Source organism: Chiloscyllium punctatum, chromosome 10, assembly GCF_047496795.1.
Source record: "Chiloscyllium punctatum isolate Juve2018m chromosome 10, sChiPun1.3, whole genome shotgun sequence".
NCBI classification, from domain to species: domain Eukaryota; kingdom Metazoa; phylum Chordata; class Chondrichthyes; order Orectolobiformes; family Hemiscylliidae; genus Chiloscyllium; species Chiloscyllium punctatum.
This window is the reverse complement of record NC_092748.1, coordinates 103,504,885-103,525,701: the sequence shown is the minus strand read 5'-3', so window position 1 is coordinate 103,525,701 and position 20,817 is coordinate 103,504,885. Positions and strand designations below refer to the sequence as shown.

Below are 20,817 nucleotides of genomic sequence, written 5' to 3'. Positions count from 1 at the left end.
ATCATGTATTGCCATGGAGACTGATTTTATTTATGTCAAAGTAGGCAGAATCTGATTGCTTTAGTGAATACTAATGTATATAAAGATTACTTACGAATAAAATATATTTTTGAAATTGTAAAAAAAACACTCAGCTAACATCACTGAAGTTACATCTAAACAGAAATAGAACTGACATCCTCATAGGGTGGTTTGCTGATGTTGTTGGGGTGGATTTCAACTAGACTGGCAGTGGGTGGGATCTGGGCAAGCTGTTCAGAGAGGAGGGAAGCTCAAATGTGACCAGAAGTTAAAATGGGAGTAAGTGAATATGAAAGGCAGAAGTTATATAAGTTAGATAAGAAATAAATAATTTTAGCAAGGGCTTTTGGAATATATTTTAATGCAAGGAGTTTGAGGATTGAGAGGGATGAGGTGAGAGCATGGATAGGCATGTGGGAGTATGAAATCATTGCTGTAATGTAAGGTGCTGCACTTTGGAAGGGCAAATCAGAGCAGGATTTATACACTTAATGGTAAGGTCTTGGAGAATGCTGCTGAACAAAGAGACGTTGAAGTGCAGGTTCAAAGTTGAAAGTGGACCACAGGCAGTTAAGGTAGTGAGGAAGGTATTTGGTATGCGTGCCTTTATTGATCAGTGCCTCTATTATTTCCTTAATCACTGTTTAGATCTTTATATATTTATGAACACTTTTTGTGTTATCCTCTTTTCAACTTACCAATTCATTCTCATGCACTGGCTTTCCTGATTTCCTATCTTAAGGTCCCCCTGTACTTTTTATCCTCCTCGAGGGACCCTGCCAAACTGACCACTCAGTATCTGGCAAAGGCTTTCTATTTTAGTTATAGGAGCTGGGAGGTCATGTTGCAGCTGTACAGAACATTACTTAGGCCACAATTGGAATGTCACATGATTGTTGGCTTGCAGAGCAGTGTAACGCTAATAGTGTGGGTTCACTTTCCATCACTGGTTTGAGGTCACCATGAAGGTCTCCTTCTCAACCTCAGAGTAAATCACCACTGGCCGCTTCTCTCTAATGAGAGAGTAGTCCCTGTGGTCTGGTAAGACTATGGCAACAAAAGGTAAAAACAATGACTGCAGATGCTGGAAACCAGATTCTGGATTAGTGGTGCTGGAAGAGCACACAGCAGTTCAGGCAATATCCAAGGAACTTCGAAATCGACGTTTCGGGCAAAAGCCCTTCACTACGGCAACAAAAGATTAAACCACATGCAATTCTGGTCTCTGAGCTATAAGAAGGCTGTTGTGAAACTTGAAAGGGTTCAGAAAAGGTTTTTGAAGGATTTTGTTAGGGTTGGAGGGTTTGAGCTATTGGGAGATTCTGAATAGATTGGGGCTATTTTCCCTGGTGTGTCAGGACGATGAAGGGTGACCTTAGAGAGGTTTATAAAATCATGAAGGCCATGGAGAGGATAAATAGACAAGGGTATTTTCCCTGGGGTGGGTGAGTCCAAAACTAGAGGGCATAGGTTTAGGGTGAAAGGGGAAAGATATAAAAGAGACCTAAGGGGCAACTTTTTCATGCAGAGGGTGGTGCGTGTATGGAATGAGCTGACAGAGGAAGTGGTGGAGGCTGGTACAATTATAACATTTAAAAGGCATCTAGATGGGTTTAGAAGGATATGGGCCAAATGCTGGCAAAGGGGACTAGATTTATTTAGGATATCTGGTCAGCATGGACGAGTTGGACTGAAGGATCTATTTCTGTGCTGTACATCTCTCTGACTCGATGAGATACCTGCAGAAATAAACTGTAACAGAGGCATTAGGGAGGCATTAAAGAAGGGCATAATGAGAGTTAAGGGGCAAATGTGTTCCCGCAAAGACAAATGGTCAGGACAAGACTGAAGAACCCTGGATGTGAAAGAACTTAAGGGTTAGTATTAACTAGAATAGAAAACCTATGCCAGATACTGAGTGGTCAGTTTGGCAGGGTCCTTAGAGGAGTATAAAAAGTACAGGGGAGAGCTTAAGATAGGAAATCAGGAAACCAAAGCCAGTACGTGAGAATAAATTGGTAAGTTGAAATGAGGACAGCACAAAAGGTGTTTATAAGTATAAAATGATCTAGAGAGTAATTAAGGAAAGAGTAGAGGTCATTAGGGACCATAGAGGTAATGTATGCATGGAGCAGGAACACATTTGCATAGATGTCAATGAATATTTTGTTTTGATCATCACAACAGAAAAAGAAAACGCAGGGATAGACATGAGGGTAAGCAGAGAAGAACTAACGGCTTTAGCAAACTGAAACATTGTTAGATCTTTAGGCCCAGATGTGATAAATCTCATGCTATTAAAGAAGGCAAGGGAAGACATAGTAGGGACCATGGGAGTAATTTTTAAATCCTCCATGGTTACATGTAAAATGCTAGAGGATGAGATAATATTGTTAATATTGTCACATTATCAAAAGAAAAAGGAAGGGACAGCTCAGGAAAATACAGGGAGGTCATTCAAATTTCAGTGTTTTAAATGTAATTAGTAAGAATTCTGAGGGACAGAGGTATCTGTACTTTAAGAGCCACAGAATAATCAGGGATAGTCAGCATGAAATTCTTAAAGAAAGGTGGTGTTTGACAAATTGGATGGAATTTTTTGAGGAGGAAATCAGGAGAGTTAATGAAGATTCTGCATTTGTGTAATGATTTGACAAAGTGTTTGATAAGGTTCCTTGTGACAGACTTGTCAAGAAATGGGTTCCAACACAAAGTGGCACACTGGATCCAAAATTGGCTGTGAGACAGGAAGCAGAAGGTGATGGTAGGGGATGACTATGTGACCAGAGGTTGGTTTCAGTGGGGCTCCACAGGACTCGGTGCTGGGACAATGTTGATTGTGGTGTTCATTTATAGTTTGGATTCAACTTTAGGGGGAATGATCCTAATGTTAATAGATGACAGGAAAATTGGTAGGGTGGTAAATAGTAATGAGCATTGCTATCAACATCAATGGACTGGTCAAGTGGTCAGAGCAGAAACAAATGGAATTCAGCTTGGACTGGAAAATTGTAAGGAAATGCACTTGGTGAGGCAAACGATTATACAATGAAAGATAGAATCTTGGAAAGTAGAGATAATCAGAGGGACCTAAGCATGCACATGGAGAACAGTGAGTTGAGGGGTGCGTAGGTTAAGTTATGAGATTTTACATTAGCATTAAACATTGGCACAACATCGTAGGCCAAAGGGCCTGTTCTGTTCTGTACATTTCTATGTTCTATGTATATCCAAAGGCACCCAAAGGTAGCAAGATAGGTAGATAAGGTGATTAAGAAGGCCATGCGATATATATTTTTATTAACTAAAGCAGAGAATACATGAGCAGGGAGGTGATACAAAATGGTAGTTCGGCCACCACTGCGCTACTGCATGCAGTTCTGTTCACCATACTATAAGAATGATGTGATTGCAGTAGAAAGGGTGTGAAGGAGATTTAGCAGGAGGTCTGGAGGTCCTGAGTTATGACGAAAAATTGTATAGGCTTCCAAATGCCAAGCCTAAGGTGGGACTTGACAGAGGAGTATGAGATCATGAGGGGCATTTGGTTGTATAAGCCAGCACTTTTTCCATTTATAGAGGGTTCAATAACAAGAAGGCAGAGATTTAATGTAAGAGGTAGAAGGCCGAGAGGAGTGTTGAGGAAACTGTTTATTAGGTGATGATGAAGGTCCTGATTAGGTCCTGATGAAGGGCTTTTGCTCGAAACGTCGATTTTCCTGCTCCTCGGATGCTGCCTGACCTGCTGTGCTTTTCCAGCACCACTCTAATCTAGAAACTGTTTATTACCCAGGGAATGGTGGAAGTTTGGAACTTACTGCCTGAAAGAGAGATTGTGGTGAAGGACAATAGGAAGTAAAGTAATTTAAATAAATTGTGGTACACATCACTTTAGAGAACATATATCGAATTTTCCTCATAAAATAGGCTCTAAGTCAAAAACTTTTGCTCATTTTAGCAGTATTTAGAAATTCACGTGTGTTTCCATAGCCTCAAGGATTGAGTCAAAGGCTGGAAAATGGAATTAGAGTAGTCAGATCTCTGTTGATCAGCACAGCACAATGGGCTGAGTGGTTGTTTTCTGAGCTGTAAACATCTATCAGTCGAATTAAAAATAAAATAAGTAAATGTAAATATATATTGTTCATTGTGCTTGTTTCAAAAGAATAGCCTCTAAGATTTAGACCTGGTGTGATTATGAGGACTTTTTTCCTAGCTAGCTGACTTAGTTATAACATTATAACATGTTATTCTGTGAATAAAGGTAATAATGAACACACGAACATGCTTTCCGTTGTAACCACACACCATTGCACAATGTATGACATTACTTGTCTCCGAAGTTTTATTCTTTCATCATTGTTTAACCAGAAGGTTTTTGTCAATTGTAAATTAAAGGGTAAGAATTTGTACAACTGAATACCTCATACAGACTTTATAGGTTTCACTAGATTGTGCAGGGACAGTGGGAATCTTGACTGAAACCACTCCATGCTTGCAAATTTACAACCTCCTTCCATATATATCTTTAAATTATAGTGAAGGACGATAGGAAGCAAAGTAATTTAAATAAATTATAGTGCACATCACTTTAGAGAATATGTATCCAATTTCCCTCCTAAGATAGGAAATTTTAAATGTATTTCCTCAGATGTGGCCCTTGCTGTTAAAATAGACTGGGACCTGATGGATGCATGAAGGTTGTGTGAAGAAAATTGCCTAAAGCAACCTTGAAGCATTATGTTTTCCATCCCAATGTGTGTAAAATTATAATTAATGATAAAAGATACATGTAATATAAATGCACTTTGTTGCTTTATATCTTAGAAGTTCAAACGAAGTTTGTGAAAAGAAAATATCAGAAGGCCTTATCACATCATTAGCCAGAGGCATCAGTTCAGCGTCAATAAATATTCATATTATTGTTAATTGATGCTTGTTGTAGCATTTGTTCATGCAATGTAATATTTAACTAACTGTTAATGTGACATGAGCTTTTTACCCAGGATCTGTTGATGAAAATAATGTAACCCTACATGAATTTAAATGGACTTCCATGTGGGTTTTGATAAAGCAGAATGCATTTGCTTTGTTTATTTTATTATTTAATTTCAGAACAGCATCTTGCTGGAACAAAGTCACTTTTTGAATAACTTTAACATCAACATAAACATATGTTTATTTTTTTCTCTGGTACACTGCACGCTATCTCCAGAAATTAATACTCATTTGGTCACAAAGGAGCTGAAAGAGAGATTGTGGTGAAGGACAATAGGAAGTAAAGTAATTTAAATAAATTGTGGTACACATCACTTTAGAGAACATATATCGAATTTTCCTCATTAAATGTGTGTAAAATTATAAGGAGCCAGCCCTGGAATATTACAACACCGCTCAGCAATGTGGAAAAATGTCAAAAAGTGTGGTGCTGGAAAAGCACAGCTGGTCAGGCAGCATCCGAGCAGCAGGAGAGTCAACATTTCAAGCATGAGCTCATGCCTGAAACGTTGATTCTCCTGCTCCTTGGATGCTGCCTGACTAACTGTACTTTTCCAGCACCACACCTCTTGATCTGATCTCCAGCATCTTAAGTCCTCGTTTTTTCCCTTCCGATGTGGAAAAATGCCCAGGTACATTCTGTACATTAATAAAAGCCAGGCAAGTCCAACCTGGTCAATTGGCACACTGTGAGTCTATTGTTGGTCAAAGGTAACATGATGGAGAAAGTCATTGACAGTGCTGTCAAGTGGCTCTTGTTCAGTCATGATCCACACACTGACACTTAATTTAGTTTCCATAGGACCACTCAGCTCCTCACCTCATATTCAAAAATAAAAACTGAAATCCATTGGTGAGCAAGAGTGATTACCCTTATCGTGCTGCACAATGGCACAGTGGTGCCATTCCTGGACTGGCGGGATTACCTTACACTGAAAGACTGGAAAGACTGGACTTGTATACCCTTGAGTTTAGAAGACTGAGAGGGGATCTGATTGAGACATATAAGATTATTAAAGGAATGGACACTCTGGAAGTAGGAAACATGTTTCCACTGATGGGTGAGTGCCGAACCAGAGGACACAGCTTCAAAATACGGGGTAGACCATTTAAGACAGAGATGAGGAGAAACTTCTTCACCCAGAGAATGGTGGCTGTGTGGAATGCTCTGCCCCAGAGGGCAGTGGAAACCCAGTCTCTGGATTCATTTAAGAAAGAGTTGGATAGAGCTCTCAAGGATTGTGGAATCAAGGGTTATGGAGATAAGGCAGGAACAGGATACTGATTAAGGATGATCAGCCATGATCATATTGAATGGTGGTGCAGGCTTGAAGGGCAGAATGGCCTACTCCTGCATCTATTGTCTATTGTCGATTGTGGTGAGCACTGCTGCCTCACAGCACCAGGTCCCAGGTTCGATTCCAGCCTCGGGTGACTGTCTGTGTGGAATTTGCACATTCTTCTCATGTCTGTGTGGGTTTCCTCTGGGTGCTCCGGTTTCCTTCCACAATCCAAAGATGTGCAGGTCAGGTGAATTGGCCATGTTAAATTGCCCATAGGGTTAGGTGCATTAGTTAGAGGGAAATTGGTCTGGGTGGGTTACGCTTCGGAGGGTCGGTGTGGACTAGTTGGGCCGAAGGGCCTGTTTCCACACTGTAGGTAATCTAATCTTACTGGATGTCAAGGTGGCATTTGACCGAGTATGGCATCAAGGAGCCTGAGGAAAACTGGAGTCACAGGAATCAGGGTGAAATCTCTCTGTTGGTTGGAGTCACATTTGCACAAAGGTAGCTGGTTATTGAATGTCAATCATTTCAGCACTAGGGAATCACTGCGTAGGTTCCTCAGGATAGTATCTTGTGCCCAACTATCATCATTTAAATGGTATATTCTTAAAGATTCCCAGATCTAGACATTGATTCACGATTTCTTGACGGTCCATGAATATGAGTCCTTGGGAACTAGGAAAATTGTGGAGGTGCTGGGAATGGCCTAATCGGGCAGTGGAGCCAGGCAGCAAGCTCTTACATTCTCCTGTGTCAGCACACTTCAGAGGTGCAGAAATGCTGGTGAAAATCTTACACTCGATGCTACCCCCACTCTGTTTATAATTGATCACGAGGTCTCCTAGACTCTGCACAAATTTGACCAAATAATTTCCTTATGTGGATCAGTGACATGGTCTATTTTATCTGTGTTTAAACCAGAGAGTAGGAAGAGTAGCTGGAAGGAATGGGACATAAAATCTAGCCCCATGTTTCATTATTCGTTCCAATAAATCTTTGCTACATTCACATTTGGTTGATTTGAATTTCCTATTTTACTCTCCTCTCTCCATATCCAAATTGCTATTGTTTTCTCTTATGCGACATCCCCTACTTGCTGTTTCTCGTTACTTGTCTTCCTTCTCCCTTCATTCCAAAGTTAAATAATTAATCATTTGTTAGCACAGAATTTTAGTATGAAGGAAAATTGCTGCATTTTCTCAAATACTTTTGTCTTATACTCATTAGTACAATTTGCAATTTAAGGAGAAAACCACAATTTTGCGATATGAGAGGAGAGCACTGATTAGTTAGAATCATAGAATCCCTACAGTATGGAAAGAGGCTATTTGGTCCATCGAGTCTGCATCAACCCTCTGAAAAGCAACACATCCACACCCAGCTCCTATCTCCATTACCCTGCACTTACCATGACTAATCCGTCAGCCTGCACATTCCCTGGCTACTAAGGGGCAATTTAGCATGACAAAACCACCTAACCTGCAGACACAGTCATAGCCATACAGTCATAGTGTCATATAGTATGGAAACAGACCCTTCGATTCAGCCAGTCCATGCAGACCATAATCCCAAATTAAACTAGTCCCACCTGCCTGTGCTTGGCCCATATCCATCCAAATATTTCTTGTTCATGGACTTGGTTATTCTTGTATCTAAATGTTTTAAATGTTGTAATTGTATCCACATCCATCACTTCCTCTGGAAGTTGAGTTCACACAATAACCACTCTCTGTGAAAAAAAATGCCCCTTGTGTCTTTTTAAAATCTTTCTCCTCTCACCTTAAAAATATGCCCCCGGTCTTGAAATCCCCCACTACAGGGAAAAGACAATTGCCATTCATTGATATTTTTAGACTGTGAGAAGAAACCGGAGGACCCAGCATAACCCCACACAGACACAGGGAGATCATGCAAACTCCATACAGACAGTCGCCCAAGGCTAGAATCAAGCTCGTGTCCCTGGTGCTGTAACACAGCAATGCTAACCACTATGTCACCATGCTGAAGGTAGCTAGAAGGCTAATGGAAAATCTGATACATAGTCAGCCAGTCAAAAAGAACCAACAAAATCACAGAGCAGTCAGGAAAGAAAGTTTCAACAAATGTTGTGTTTCAGAAGCATTACTATGGGGGGGCGGGGGGTTCACCAAAATCATATATTTTTGTGATGATCAATTTCTTCACATGAGAGAGAATCTAGACACCTGGATTTCATATTATTTTTGTTTGTAGGGTGCTGGCATAAAGGTTAAGCCAACATTTATTTTCATTCCTAACTGATTGATTGATTGATTGATTAATTGATTATTGTCAAATGTACTGATATATAGTAAAAAGTGTTGTTATGTGTGCTATTCAGGCAGATTGCACTAAACAAAGTGCATCAGGGTAGCAGAACAGAGCCCTCGAAACAATTTGTAGCATATACTGAAGATGGTCCATTATTAATTCTTTTTAATAATTCATGTTAAAACATAGTGGACTGGTGACCGTTTGTTTGAACTTGTTTTATTTTAATTTGAAGGTGCTAGTGTTGGACTGGGGTGGAGAAGTTTAGAGTCACATATCACCAGGTTGTAGTCTAACAGCTTTATTTAAAATCACAAGCTTTTGGAGCAGCAGTGCTCCAAAAGTTTGTGATTTAAAATAAACCTGTTGGACTATAGCCTGGCATTGTGTGACTTCTAGCCCTGTTTTGTTTTAAACAAAGGGCATTAGGGAGGACAGTGGCTCAGTGGTTAGCACTGCTGCCTCACAGCACCAAGAACCTGGGTTTGATTCCAGCCTTGGGTGACTGTCTGTGTGGAGTTTGCACATTCTCCCTGCATCTGTCTGGGTTTCCTTTGGGTGCTCTGGTTTCCTTCCGCAGTCCAAAGATGTGCAGGCCAGGTGAATTGGCCATGCTAAATTGTCCATAATGTTCAACGATATGCAGGTTAGGTACATTAGTCAGGGATAAGTGTAGGGGGGTGTGTTACTCTTCAGAGGGTTGGTGTGGACTTGGGCTGAAGGGCTTGTTTTCACACTGTCAGGACTCTAAGACATTTAACACATAGCAGCAGGTCAGGCAGCATCCGAGGAGCAGAAGAATTGACATTTTGGGCATCAGCCCTTCATCAGGGCTGTAGCACCATTCCCATATTAACCGGAAACGCAGAGAGTATAGAAAGGGATGAACCTGGAACACTCACCATCATTAGGGGGAAAAGTACTGAACCAACTATTGGGATTGAAGCAAGTAAGTCCCCAGGGCCTGATGACCTACCTAAGGTCTTAAAGGAAGTGGCAGCAATTGTGGATCTAATAACTATAATATTCCAAAATTTCCTGGATCTGGGAAAAGCATTGAAGAAGTGTTAATATGCTTATTTAAAAAGGTAGGCAGAAAGTAGGGAACCAGAGACTAGTTAGCTTAATGTGTCATTGGGAAATTGTTAGAATCTATTTTTAAGGAGGCAATAACAGGACATTTGGAAAGCCAAAACACAATCCATCAGAGTCAGTAGCTATTTTTATGAACTGTAGGTGAATGTTTAACAAGTTTGTTAGAATTCTTTGAAGATGTAACAAGGAAGGTGGACAATGAAAATTCCATAGATGTGGTGTAACTGGACTTTCATTTGTTAAGGATTCACACAAAAGGTTAATACACAAGGTAAGATCACATGGAGTTAGAGCTAATTTATTTGCTTAGACCGAAGATTTGTGAACCAACAGAAAGCAGAAAGTTCGGATAAATGTGTGTGTGCATGTGTGTGTCTGTGTTTTGGGGGTATGGAGAGGGGAAGGTGAGAAAGAGGCTGAAACATAATCAGTTAAAACTGTTGAAGCACTGATTGTCAGCCAAAAACCAAATTTTATACCTGTGAAAACACCCTACTGGTCATAATTTCTATGAATCCGACAGATTGGATGAATTGCAAGAAGTCAGAAGGTACTTTCATTGAAAATTATTTACACTTTGCCAGTAACGCATCCCGATGTACTGGATCTTCCAGGCACATTTAATACAGGAAATTCATAGAGTGGGGAACAGAAGCCCAGGAAAGGGTCTGCATGACTTTTCAGCCATAATCAGTTTTAATTTTTTAGACCAAAGATAGACCCAACGGCAGAAAGATGGAACAGGGTGTTATTGTTAAGTGTGAATCCTAATTTTCAGGGCCTGCACATTTATTTATCAGATTTATGTATTTATCAAATAAGTCCTGTCTTCACAGTATGTTAATAATTTAGTTGCTTATTAAATAAAGCTGTGTTTTTTAAAATTCTAAACATGGTATAGATTAAGTACATAAGTAGCCATTTCAGTAACGAGGTATTTAAGTTTATGCTGTGACTAGTTGAGAAATGGGTTAAGAGAGAGACAACACATGCCTCAAATCTCAGTTGTAACATGAAACATGACTATTAAAGAAAAGTGTTCCCATTATTTTACTCGAATAAGGAAAAGCAGGACATGTTTGCTTACCTTTTTTACAGAATGGCCCATCATAAGCTGAGTGACTACAGTTGCATGAGTAACCATTGTACTTCTCTATACATCTCCCTCCATTGTGACACAGGTTACCATAACTGCTACAATGTCCCAGGCACCCTGGCTTCACCCCAGGGGTAATTTTGGCTCTTTCCTCAAGATCGAGGGTGACTCCATTTAACCGTAAAGAGCGAATACATCCAAGGAATCCTTTCTGCCTCGAGGCAGTTCCACCTGAAAATAAATGGACTAATTGTAAATAAATTAGAAGAGAGATGGAATCTGAAAAGCTCATGTCCTATTCCCTTTGGTTGAGCAGTAGACATTGTTAACAATCAATGAATACTTAGGAAAAGAAAGCTCTTTAAAAATAAATGCATGGGAAGACAACATTCTTAGTTCACATGGTGTAATTTTTTTTGCTACCAATACTAGTGTAAAACTAATTCCAAGTAAACACATAAATTCACCCAATGTATAAAACCAATTCTCATGCAATTGTATCCAATAAGTAACATGTTCTTCTTCCAGCTTTTCATCTATTAGGGTAATTCAGGCAGTGGCTAAATGTCATCTATAGTATATTTTGAAAAAAAAATGTTGTGTGAAATGTGTAATGTATAGCTTTCTAGTCATCGGTCAAATTATGCAATAGAATGTTAAGTACACATATTTGATAATTGGAGGACTGTCAAGTGATAAAAATACTGCAAAAATATTTATTTTAAAAAAGTTCTCTTGAGCAAGAATGCTAGACTGGAAATAATTATTGCCAGTAAAAGATAAAAGGTTAAATTCACACATGCAACATTCCTGTGTCATTATTTTGATATATTTGTTAACCCATTGATTATAAATGGTTTAGCCAGATCTTAAAATAGCAGCTAGCAGAGGGTCACGTGAATGTCTTAAATGTCTTTGCATCCTTATACCAGTAACAAACTAATGTTGACCTGTACTTTTTAGAAACAACTATTTGTTGAGGGAGTGGGGTAATGTTAAACATTAGGATAAAATCTTCTATGAACATCTTTAAAGACTTTCCATTGCTTTTGTCCTTCCAACTGTTCTTTAATAGGGTTTGGAGAAGAAACAGTTTGGCAAGCTACTACAAGAACTCCTCATTGCCCAAATGACCTGAGGAGATTATTAAGGAAGACCGAGGTCTCAACTCCAGTCCAAAACGGGTTTTGGTTCGGTGAGAAGAGGGAGAGTAAGAAAACACACTGACTGGACTAAACTTCAGGCCTTGGGTGTTTTAACTCTCAGATTACACTGAAATGGCACCAGTACACTTTCCACCGGAACAGGAAAATAGATAATTCAGAAGACTTCCTGGCAAGTGACGTTTGGGTCCACATCTCAGTAACTAGTGGAAATGGTCCTTGAATCAATGAATCATAGAATTGTTATGGGGCAGGTGAAGGCTGTTCTGTCTATCATGTCTGCACTGGTTCTCTGTGCATCATAATTAGCCTCATTGTCATCTTCCTGTATTTTATCCCTAACTCTCCATATTATTTCAATTCAAATAATCATTTCATGCCCTCTTGAGAGCCCCAACTGAATCTGCTGTCACCACATTTCCAGGGAATGCATTCTAGATTGGCATTACTCACTGAGTGAAAAACACTTTTCTCATCTCTCATTTGCTCCTTCTGCAAAACATTTAAAAATTGTAGCCTCTAGTTCTTAATCTTCCCATATGTTGAACTGTTTATCCCAATCTCCTCAATACAGATGTATCCTGATTTTCAAAACATCCATCAGATCTCCTTTTTGCTTTCTCCTCTCCAAGGAAAATAACCTCCAATCTATCCTCATAACAAAGATTGTCATCATGAACCATTTTTTGCAAATCTCTTCTGTATTCTCTACAATGCATTCACAGCCTTCTTAAAGTGGACTGCAAGGAACTATACACAGTATTCAGCTCTGATGAAGAGTCATCTAGGCCCGAAACGTTAGCTTGCTCTATCTCTATGAATGCTGTCAGACCTGCTGTGATCACCAGCTTTTTCTAGATTGGCATTACTCACTGAGTGAAAAACACTTTTCTCATCTCTCATTTGCTCCTTCTGCAAAACATTTAAAAATTGTAGCCTCTAGTTCTTAATCTTCCCATATGTTGAACTGTTTATCCCAATCTCCTCAATACAGATGTATCCTGATTTTCAAAACATCCATCAGATCTCCTTTTTGCTTTCTCCTCTCCAAGGAAAATAACCTCCAATCTATCCTCATAACAAAGATTGTCATCATGAACCATTTTTTGCAAATCTCTTCTGTATTCTCTACAATGCATTCACAGCCTTCTTAAAGTGGACTGCAAGGAACTATACACAGTATTCAGCTCTGATGAAGAGTCATCTAGGCCCGAAACGTTAGCTTGCTCTATCTCTATGAATGCTGTCAGACCTGCTGTGATCACCAGCTTTTTTTGTTTTCAGTACAGATTCCAGCATCTGCAGTAATTTGCTCTTCCACTACTCAAGCTGATGTCTGATGATTATCCTATATAAATTCAGAATATCTTCTCTGCTTTGTACAATCTGCTCTTACTAAGAATCCTTGATACTTTAGTAATTGCTCTCTTTATCTGCCTTGCTACCTTTGATGTCTTAAGCACATATACACCAATGTCTCTCTGTTCCTGCATCCCCTTCAGAATAGTACTCCTTATTTTGTACAGTCTTTCTGTAAGGAGTTAAAAATCACACATCACAAGGTTATAGTCCAACATGTTTATTTGCAAGTACTAGCTTTCGGAGCATTGCTCCTTCATTAGGGAGCTGAGGAGTGGCTGATGAAGGAGCAACATTCCAAAAGCTAGTACTTCCAAATAAACCGGTTTAACTATAAGCTGGTGATGTGTGATTTTAAGTTTGCCTACTCCAGTCCAAAACCCGCATTTCCACATTATTTCTGTAAGGAAGCAATTCTGTCTGGTACCATTCCACACTAACTTGACTGAAATCAGTAACTTGGTCTGTAACCTAATGTACTGATGAGGCACAACACCACCTGAAGTAGCAAACCATAATTGCATGTGTAATCATAATGGTCGTTGAGATAAAGTTGATTCAATTAACTGTACCTCCCAACATAAAGACACGACTGTAAAACTTAAAAAGCATCATCACTTCTATTTTTACACTACATCTGCAAACAGTGGCATGCCTGAAAAAATTGGACCCAATAATGTTTAAGCCACAATGCTTCAATTTTAATAACATTTAAAAGTATAGTGTTAAAAGCCTCCACAGAATTGCAGGAATAACAAACTATGCATTGAAAGAAGTAATAGTACCCTAAGAAAAAAGCTCAATTCCCTTTCTGTTTTGTTGATGTATGCAGGTATTTATAAAGCTTAAGAAAGGCAATAAAACTGAACAGCTAAAGCTCAGTGATTAATGCACTCTATTATAAATACTAGTTGCAATAATCCTTCAGGCATCCAGTGCTTTACAAAATATACTTCAACTATTTGCTTCTCTGAGGCATTGTACTTTCAGCTCCTTTTTTTGACATCATTTGACCTTAAATAAAGCTGTATAAATGATGTATTTTTTTAAAGTAAGTATGTCATTATAAAAATACAATTGCAGATTAGTTTATTTTGTTGATTTGCAAATAAGCCTCTCATGCAGCTTTACTGCATTGAGTTAGTACTGTGATATATTATCAGGATACAATGGTGATTTTTTTTGCCAGCAGATATCAGTTGAATAGATAGCAAAAGAAAACAGTATCACTTGCGTTAACCTTGTCAACTCTACAGGGGCTTTTCTTCTTTCAGATGCAGTGCATTCATGTTAATTAAGTAAATTCCCATCGTTTGAAATTTCTTATCTGGAGTATCCACTTCAGAGGATAAAACATTAAAACTATCATGCTGAATAAGGCAATCTATCTGAAAACATGCTTTGAATAAAGGGATAGTTTTGGACTGTTCTGACAACCGCTATGTTTACATGGGAAAGCTCTTGAATATAGATAAGCAGTTGGGAGAGTAGTTTGAACTAAAATTGAAGAAACATTACTGTTATTTTAGGCATTTGCACTGTGGTCTCAAAGGCACAGAAAATAAAACTTTATGTGTTTAAAGATAGATATGCCAAAACTTTGTCTTCCCACTTAGAATGAGACTGATGTATATCTACAGGACCCTGGTGGCATGGTGGCAGTGCCACTACATTTGTAATCCAGAACCCCAAGCTAGGGTCATGAATGCAATTGGAAAAAGGGGTTTTGTGGTCCTGATGTCAAGACAGGCTTCACAGGATATCTTAGACACAAAACAAAACTGCAGATGTTGGAATCCAAAGTATAGACAGGAGACTGAAGAATACAGCAAACCAGGCAGCACCTGGAGGTGGAGATCATGTTTCAGATGCAAACTTTCTTCAGGACTGGAGTGGGTGTAGGGGGAGCTACAGATAAATGGGATGGCGGGGGCGGGGTGGTGAAGTGGGGATAGGTGAAGACCGATAAAGGATATGACAGGACTGGTCAATGGGAGGAATGAATCCGGTTGGTGGCAGGGAGGGGCTGGGAAGGGAGTCAGGGGGTGGGAAGGGAGGTTATTTGTAATTGGACAACTCAATGTTGTGTCTTCCGGTCTGTAGGCTGCCTCTAATTTGTGGTTTTGTTCATTATGGCAAAAGAGGAGGCCAAGGATGGACATGTTGGAAAGGGAGTGCGAAAGGGAATTAAAATGGGCGGTGACTCGGAAATCCAGCGGCCCCTGTTGGCCCGGCTGAGATGCTCAGTGAACCGTTCCCTAAGTTTAGGTTCGGTCTCCCTGCTGTAGAGAAGACCACAGTGGCCGTTTCTGATTCAGTAAACTAAGTTGGAAGAGAGGCAGGTGAACCTCTGTCTCACCTGGAAGGCCTGTTTGGGGCTCTGCATGGAGATGAGGGAGGTGGTATACCAGTAGGTTTTGCATTATTTCTGGTTGCAGGGGAAGGTACCTGGGGGTTCAGGGGGATTGGTGGGGAGAGTGGCGTAAACCAAGAATTGTTGAAGGGAACAGTCCTTGTGGACTGCAGAGAGGGGTGGGGAGGGGAAATTGTTCTTAGTGGTGGGGTCTAGTTGGAGTTGGCAGAAGTATTTAAGGATGATGCGTTGGATGCAGAGAATGGTGGGATGGTAGATGAGGATAAGGGCGACTCTGTCTTTATTGCATTTGGGGGGGGGAAATTTAGAGTAACGGAACGGGGAATGGAGGTGGTGCGGTGGAGGGCTATCTGGATGACAGACGGCAGAAAAGCACGTTGTTCAAAATAGATGGATATCTGGGATGATTGGGAGTAGAATGTCTCCTCGTCCAAGCAGATGCAGCAGAGGCGTAGGAATTGGGTTTTATCAAAGAAGAAGGCATGGCACTAGGGCAAGTAAAAAACTCCATGCCTCCCTCTGAGGACCCCTTCTCCCGCATCCAACCTTCCTCCTCCACTTGTTCACTCCCGCCAGCTTTGTTCCTCCCCAGACCTCTTCATGTCTATCTGTCAATGTGACATCGACCACCTCAATTTCTCTGTTTCCACACCCCCACCCCACATACACCAACCTCACCCCCTCCAAATGTGTAGTGGTCCCCTATCTCCACACCAATCCCAAGTTCACTATCAAACTTACTGATAAAGGTGAGGCAGTGGTAGTCTGAAGAACGGACCTCTGTTGTAGTGGCCATACACCAACTCTCCAACACTACATTCTACCTCCCCCTTGCCCACGACCCCACCACGACCCATCAGACCGAAATCACTCACACTGTCCATGCCCTCATAGCCTCCGGTGATCTCCCCTCTATTGTCTCCAAACTCATAGTCCCCCAGACCCGGACGACCCGGTTCTACCTACTCTCCAGGATCCACAAGTTCAACTATCCTGGCTGATTGCTCTTGCCCCACTGAACTCATCACATCCTGCATCAACTTTATCCTCGCCCCCTTGGTTCAGACACTTCACACTTACATCCGCGATACCAACCACGCCCTCGATCTCTTCAGTAACTTCCGTTTCCCTGGCCCCCCAGCGCTTTATCTTCACTATGGACATGCAGTTCTTATACACGTCCATATCCCACAAGGATGGCCTCCAGGCCCTCCGCTTCTTCCTCTCCAATAGATCCATCCAGTTCCCCTTCACCAATACCCTACACCGCCTCCCCAAAGTGGTCCTCACCCTTATAAACTTTTCCCTTAACTCCTCCCATTTTCTCCAAATCAAGGGGGTGGCCATGAGCACCCAGATCTGTCCCAGCAATGCCTGCCTCTTTGTCAAGCAGTCCCTCTTCAGTGCCCACAGAGGCACTGTGCCCTAACTCTTCTACATGGATGATTGCATCAGTGCAATGTCCTACACCCAGGCTGATCTGGAATAGTTCATTGACTTCACCCATAACTTCCATCCCACCCTCCACATTCACTAGTTCCATCTTGGACACCACCCTCTCCTTTCATGATCTCTCCATTTCCATCTCCGGTAACAGTCTCCAGATGGACCTTTACAACATACACACAGACTACACCTCCTCCCACACAGTATCCTGGAAGAACTCCATCACATTCTCCCAATTCCTCCTTTTCTGCCACATCTGCTCGGACGAGGAGACATTCCACTCCGAAGCATTGCAGATATCCACCTATTTTGAACAACGTGTTTTTCCTCCCTCTGTCATCCAGTGCACCACCTCCATTCCTCGTTCCACTGCTCTAAACCCACCCCCTTCAAACGCAATAACAACAGAGACTCCTTGTCGTCACCTACCAGCCCACTAGTCTCTGCATCCAACGCCTCATCCTTAAACATTTCAGCCAACTCCAATTAGACCTCATCACCAAGAACATCTTCCCCTCTCCACCCCTCTCTGTCTTCCAGTTGATAGACCTTGGTTTGCGCCACTCTCCCCACCAACCTCCGAACTCTTGGTATCTTCCCCCAAAACCGGAAAAGATGTCAAACCTGGCTTGCTGTGTTCTTCCAGCCTCCTGCCTGTCACAGGACATCTTAGCTAATTTTTCCAAATTTATCACTTTGGTGACAATTATCACTCAGGTCCACTTTGTTCAAGTGCAGGGAAGATTCCTCCTGATGCAAACATTGCTGATTGTCACAAAACCTCATTGCGCTTTGAGGAAGGAAATCTTCCATCCTTACCTGGTCTGACTGAGATATGATTTCAAGACCACAGTAATATGGTTGAAACCAGCCTCAGGGAAGTACGGATGGGCAATAAATGATAGCCAAGCTAACTACAATCACATCCCGTGAATGAATTTTAAAACATAGCTAAAAGGAGCAGTTTATGTATTCACCATAGTGTTTGAATACTGGGATACTTTGTTTAGAAATGTATAGGCTGTAGACCACTCAGGATAACATGTACATTTCCCATTTCACTGTCAAAAACATCATCTTACTTACTCCTAATGAAAAGGGGGCAGAGCTCCCCTGCTCGCCAGTTCCTTTTCCTTTTTCTTTCTTTCTTTTATTCTTTGCAGTGGCTTTTCTCACCTCATCCTACCTGGAGAATGGAGGGGAGATGAAGGGTGATGAGTCACGGCTGGAGCCCACGCAGGAGCAGAGCACGTGGACTGAGTCCCGGAGTGGGCAGCAGGGTGAGCGTGGGCCGAGTCCTGGAGAGGCAGCAGAGTGAGGGTGGGCTGAGTCCCGGAGTGGCAGCAGAATGAGGATGGGCCGAGTCCCGGAGTGGCAGCAGAATGAGGGTGGACTGAGTCCCGGAGTGGTAGCAGAGTGAGGGTGGGCCAAGTCCCGGAGTGACAGCAAAGTGAGTGTGGGCCAAGTCCCGGAGTGGCAGCAGAGTGAGGGTGGGCCGAGTCCCGGAGTGACAGCAAAGTGAGGGTGGGCCAAGTCCCGGAGTGGCAGCAGAGTGAGGGTGGGCCGAGTCCCAGAGTGACAGCAGAGTGAGGGTGGGCCAAGTCTCGGAGTGGCAGCAGAGTGAGGGTGGGCCGAGTCCCGGAGTGACAGCAGAGTGAGGGTGGGCCAAGTCCCGGAGTGGCAGCAGAGTGAGGGTGGGCCGAGTCCCAGAGTGACAGCAGAGTGAGGGTGGGCCGAGTCCCGGAGTGACAGCAAAGTGAGGGTGGGCCCGAGTCCCGGAGTGACAGCAGAGTGAGGGTGGGCCAAGTCCCAGAGTGGCAGCAGAATGAGGATGGGCCGAGTCCCAGAGTGGTAGCAGAGTGAGGGTGGGCCAAGCCCCGGAGTGGCAGCAGAGTGAGGGTGGGCCAAGCCCCGGAGTGGCAGCAGAGTGAGGGTGGGCCGAGTCCCGGAGTGACAGCAGAGTGAGGGTGGGCCAAGTCCCGGAGTGGCAGCAGAGTGAGGGTGGGCCAAGTCCCGGAGTGACAGCAGAGTGAGGGTGGGCCAAGCCCCGGAGTGACAGCAGAATGAGGGTGGGCCAAGTCCCGGAGTGACAGCAGAGTGAGGGTGGGCCAAGCCCCGGAGTGGCAGCAGAGTGAGGGTGGGCCAAGTCCCAGAGTGGCAGCAGAATGAGGGTGGGCCAAGCCCCGGAGTGACAGCAGAATGAGGGTGGGCCAAGCCCCGGAGTGACAGCAGAGTGAGGGTGGGCCAAGCCCCGGAGTGACAGCAGAATGAGGGTGGGCCAAGCCCCGGAGTGGCAGCAGAGTGAGGGTGGGCCAAGTCCCAGAGTGGCAGCAGAATGAGGATGGGCCGAGTCCCAGAGTGGTAGCAGAGTGAGGGTGGGCCAAGCCCCGGAGTGGCAGCAGAGTGAGGGTGGGCCAAGTCCCAGAGTGGCAGCAGAATGAGGATGGGCCGAGTCCCAGAGTGGTAGCAGAGTGAGGGTGGGCCGAGTCCCGGAGTGGCAGCAGAGTGAGGGTGGGCCGATTCTCGGAGTGGCAGCAAAGTGAGGGTGGGCCGAGTCCCGGAGTGGCAGCAGAGTGAGGGTGGGCCGAGTCCCGGAGTGGCAGCAGAGTGAGTGAGTGGCCGAGTCCCGGAGTGGCAGCAGAGTGAGGGTGGGCCGAGTCCCGGAGTGGCAGCAGAGTGAGGGTGGGCCGAGTCCCGGAGTGGCAGCAGAGTGAGCATGGGCCAAGTCCCGGAGTGGCAGCAAAGTGAGCATGAGCCAAGTCCAGGAGTGGCAGCAGAGTGAGGGTGGGCCGAATCCCGGAGTGGCAGCAGAGTGAGCACGTGGCCGAGTCCCGGAGTGGCAGCACAGTGAGGGTGGGCCGAGTCCCGGAGTGGCAGCAGAGTGAGCATGGGCCAAGTCCCGGAGTGGCAGCACAGTGAGGGTGGGCCGAGTCCCGGAGTGGCAGCAGAATGAGTGTGGGCCAAGTCCAGGAGGGCAGCAAACTGAGGGTGAGCCAAGTCCCGGAGTGGCAGCAGAGTGAGCGTGGGCCAAGTCCAGGAGGGCAGCAGACTGAGGGTGAGCCAAGTCCCGGAGTGGCAGCAGAGTGAGCGTGGGCCAAGTCCAGGAGGGCAGCAGACTGAGGGTGAGCCAAGTCCCGGAGTGGCAGCAGAGTGAGTGCGGGCCAATTCCGGAAGCGTGGAAAAGAGCAAGTCGCAGCCAGAGCAGGCGGCAGCAGAACAACCCCTGCACAGAGGCCAACGTGTGGAGGAAGCATGACCTCATGTTCTGAAGCCCAGCAGGCATTGACTCGTGTTAGAAAGGACTATAATCTGAGTACTTTGTATTCACTTTTCATTCTCAATTCTGGACATTTAAAGTCTATATTCCCATCTATTTTTATTATTTCAATTCTGTAACAACACTTACCTAGGTACCCTGGACCTAAGATGGCTTCCAGAGACGACATTATAAACTCTTATCTGCACTCATTCGAGTGGTCAAGAATCCACCACTGCTTTAATAATATTTAAGACTGGTTAAATGTTGCAAAGAGATGATTTTTGCTATTCAGGTGATGCATTTGGGGTATCATATAATTGTCAAGAGGTCAGAAACCCAGGCAGAATCTTGCTGGGATAAGGATTCAAGTGACGAGCTTTCTGCAAGTTCCTAGGAGGGAGATATTCCTCTCTCTGCAGGGTGTCAAGGTA

General features: G+C 43.3%; 1 protein-coding gene across 2 annotated transcripts in view; it reads right to left on the bottom strand.

The window, feature by feature from the left end:
* LOC140482415 (contactin-associated protein-like 5) overlaps positions 1-20,817 on the bottom strand; it is an 878,213-nt gene that overhangs the window by 234,871 nt on the left and 622,525 nt on the right. For both annotated transcript variants that reach the window (XM_072579896.1, XM_072579897.1), the window contains one exon: positions 10,777-11,016. In XM_072579896.1, the coding sequence (XP_072435997.1) occupies positions 10,777-11,016 (240 nt within the window). The remainder of the gene's footprint in view (positions 1-10,776; positions 11,017-20,817) is intronic.